General features: G+C 46.8%; 1 protein-coding gene across 1 annotated transcript; it reads left to right on the top strand.

Annotated features, from left to right (window-relative positions):
- The first annotated feature begins 2308 nt into the window (after window positions 1–2308).
- On the top strand, window positions 2309–3292 carry LOC140645859 (olfactory receptor 6E1-like). Its single transcript, XM_072849322.1, is given in 1 exon segment — window positions 2309–3292. A coding segment is annotated over 1 exon segment (984 nt).
- The last annotated feature ends 273 nt before the right edge of the window (window positions 3293–3565 follow it).

Below are 3565 nucleotides of genomic sequence, written 5' to 3'. Positions count from 1 at the left end.
TGCCATATTTGCCGCCACATGCAGTTGTTCTGGGCACCCCAGGCACCTGGCATGGCACTAGAAGCCTTTCTTATGCCATTAGAAAGAGCCTTGAAATAATATCGGTGCCTGCAATGCAGGGATGTGCCTGTGCCTGAGTTTTGTAGTAAGCTGAGCTCTAGTGAGTGCAGTGGAGGGAGCCCAGAGAGAGCCCTGACCCTCCTTCTGGTGCACTCCTCCTTTTGGTCAGCTGGAAGGCCAGCAGCTGCCATGGACATGTGAGTCTAAGAGATGTTCAGATGCCCTGAACATTGGGTGTAACCTGAGGTGACCAAGGGACCCTCCCTGCCAGCCCCCCAGCTCATGCTCAGGCAGGTGTGGGTGTCCCATGTATGCTCCATCCGCGCTTGCAGACACAGCCACAAGTCCTGGACCAGCCCTGGCACCTCAAATGCCACCAGGAGTTTGTGTGTGAGCAGCTGACTGCCACCCTCCATCCCCATGGATCACAGAGGGAGCTCAGGGCAGGGGCTGCTCTGCAGGCACCTCTTTTGTGCACGCTGAGCTGAAGCAAGAGGAATCTCAGCTCCTGTGGGGTGCATGGGGAAGAGCTGAACCCCACTGCAGTCTCTGGGCTACTCACCAGAGAGGAAATACCTGATGGACTCAGCTCAATCCCTGCCCTACACTGTGGGGAAATTATCCCTGCCTGTCACTGCCATGGTGTCCATGGTTCATTCACAAATCTAAAACATAGCCCCATACCAGTTACTGTGAAGACAATTAACTCTACCCCAACTGAAAGCAGTATCATAAGCAGGAGACACCACGGTGATCAGGCAGAGGGTTTGGCCAGACCAGCACTGACCAGCCACCTCCCCATGGGCAGCTGGCCCCTTGCAGCCCCCTCCTGCCCCCTCTTCCACAGGCTGCTTCTTCCACGATCCACCTTGATCCTTCCCTTTCTCTGCCCCAGTCTCCTCCCCAGTTCATAACCCTCAGCAATTACTTGTTCCCCAATGGTCTCAGGTTTTCTCCAGTTGTACCCAAATGTGATCGTTTGGATACCATTACCTAGGTCCTGTGGGACTTCAGTGGCATCACTGATGGCTTCCCCAGGCACTGACGGCCTTGGAAGACTTGACTGCCCAGAAGGTCTCCAGTGATCTGCTTGCACACCAACACAGCTTTGTTTCGCTGCTTCAAACCCACCATCTCCTCCTCTCCCCCTCCCTCCCAGCATTTTGAATCATCCTACTTTTGGAGTAATCTGCTCTGTTCCTTTCTATGTCTAAAAACAAATGTAAAGATGAAGGGAAAAATGCCAGTCTTTACTGGATATATTTTGCTTGTGCGTCCTTCTGGTAGGGGTGTATTTTGATTTAAAAAAATATAGTAACTTAATAAATCAGAGATTTGAGACTTGAAGAGTGAGTTTCATCTACTTCACTGCAGGCACTTGTGAGGACTTGTTTTCCCAAGGCTCCCTCTGTAGTCAGTGGAGACAAGAGAAAACTCTAGAGGCTGGATCCTCTCAACCTATAACTGGCATGCAAAAGAAAGGTTACAAATCTCTTCTGGATAATCTTCTCGTGCTCTGCATTTAGGTCAGGACATTTGATGGTAATAGCAATGAGCAACTCTTTGGAAGCAACTGCATGTCAGTGCAGACAGATGTCAGATGAGACTGTGTGACAGACTGTGTGGAATCATAATCAATTTCAGTCATTATTTAGAGTACTAAAGAAGACAAGTTATACTTGATCCCTATTCCGCCCTTGCCTCCCCTCCCCTTTCCTGAAGAAACAGAGAGCAAGAAGCTGTGGAAGAAAGTCAGAGATTACAAAAGAGAGACCTGATATTACTTATTTTGAAATCAACAGATTCTCGGGGATTCCTAGTCCAAAAAGGCAAGTACTGAAAAGTAGAAAGAATAGCTTTCAACATACTGATTTGATTTGATGTGATCATTTAGCGTTTGTGCAATAGAAGAGATGAGTTTGGCACATAGGTGTGTGTGGATGTTTGGAATAGCTCTGAGTGAATTTGGAATTTCCCAAGAATGGGGTGAAATACCTAACAGCTTCTTTAACCTCCTCTGTTCTGGAGAAAGAATCCTTTGTGAGTATTTGAAAAAGGTAGAAAGGAGACAACACATTCTCTGAGGACTCTAACTGAATTTTGAAACAGAAAAATCAGGGAGTGAGAACTGCTTGAAGGACTATCTCTGTCTGTTTTATATAGGAAGACTGCAAGGAAGGAAAGAAGCAGAGAAGGAAGGATAGAACCTTTCATCCAGACTGTGAAATTATCACACTTGGATTTTGCCATGTTCTTGTCTCAGTAGGATGACCTGAAATTCAGCATGGGAGCAGAAAATGAAACTGCAGTTACTGAGTTCATCCTAGAGGGTTTCTCAGGGCTTGATCAAAGACTACAGCTATTTTTCTCTCTGGCCCTTCTGCTCATATACCTGACAACAGTGACAGGGAACGCAGCTATCATTTTCCTTGTGTGTGTGGATCACCGCCTGCAAACCCCCATGTACTTTTTCATCAGCAATCTGGCCTTCCTGGAAATCTGGTTTACATCCTCCACAAGCATCAAATTATTTGTTATCCTGGGTTCTGGTAGGAGAACAATCTCACTAAGCAGCTGCTTTGCCCAATCCTATTTCTATTTTGCCCTGGGCTGTACAGAGTTTGTTCTACTTGTTGCCATGTCCTTTGACCGCTATGTTGCCATCTGCCAGCCTTTGCGTTATGCTGCCATCATGAAGCCTCAGCTCTGCATCCACCTGGTTGTTGCTGCTTGGGTCATAGGCTTCACACTCTTGAGTTACCGTCTGGTCCTCCTCTACAAGCTGACTTTCTGTGGCTCGAACAAGATGCACCATTTTTTTTGTGACAACTCCCCCTTATTCAAACTGTCCTGCTCTGACACCAGCCTACTTTGGAAAATAGACTCTCTTTTCTTATCATTTGTCATACTGGGTTCTTTATGCTTAACTCTGGCATTTTACACGTGCATCCTTTTATGTATTCTACACCTTCCAGCAGCCTCTGGGAGGAAAAAAGCTTTTACTACATGTTCTTCCCATCTCACCACCTTGGCCATTGCATATGGGAGCTGTGTTGCTCTCTACGTGTGTCCTTCAGAAGATGTTTCCTTGGAGACCAACAGAATTGTAGCTTTGCTGAACACTGTCCTGTACCCATTCTTAAATCCGTTCATCTACAGTCTTAGAAACAAGACTGTGATAGTGGCCCTGAACAGAGCCATTGCCCGTGCAACAACACAGCTTTTCCCCTAATCATGATGCATTTCTGGACAATAATTCCAATGATCTGCTTTCATATGTTAAATAATACTGATGTATATGTATGTAACCTCCAAACACAGATGCCTCAGGAGATGGATGTGCTTGTTGGCTTGTGTTAGGTTAAGTGATAAGAAGCTCGTCTGCACACGCTAAGAAGGCACTAACAATGGCAGAAGGAGTAACTCAGTTAATACCGTGCCCCAGCTGCTCCCAGGCCCATCACTGGAGAGCCACGGGCTCATCAAGAGCCCATCTCCAAAACCC

The sequence above is a fragment of the Ciconia boyciana genome, unplaced genomic scaffold (genome assembly GCF_034638445.1).
Source record: "Ciconia boyciana unplaced genomic scaffold, ASM3463844v1 HiC_scaffold_39, whole genome shotgun sequence".
Lineage (NCBI taxonomy): Eukaryota > Metazoa > Chordata > Aves > Ciconiiformes > Ciconiidae > Ciconia > Ciconia boyciana.
This window is presented reverse-complemented; position numbering and strand designations above follow the sequence as displayed.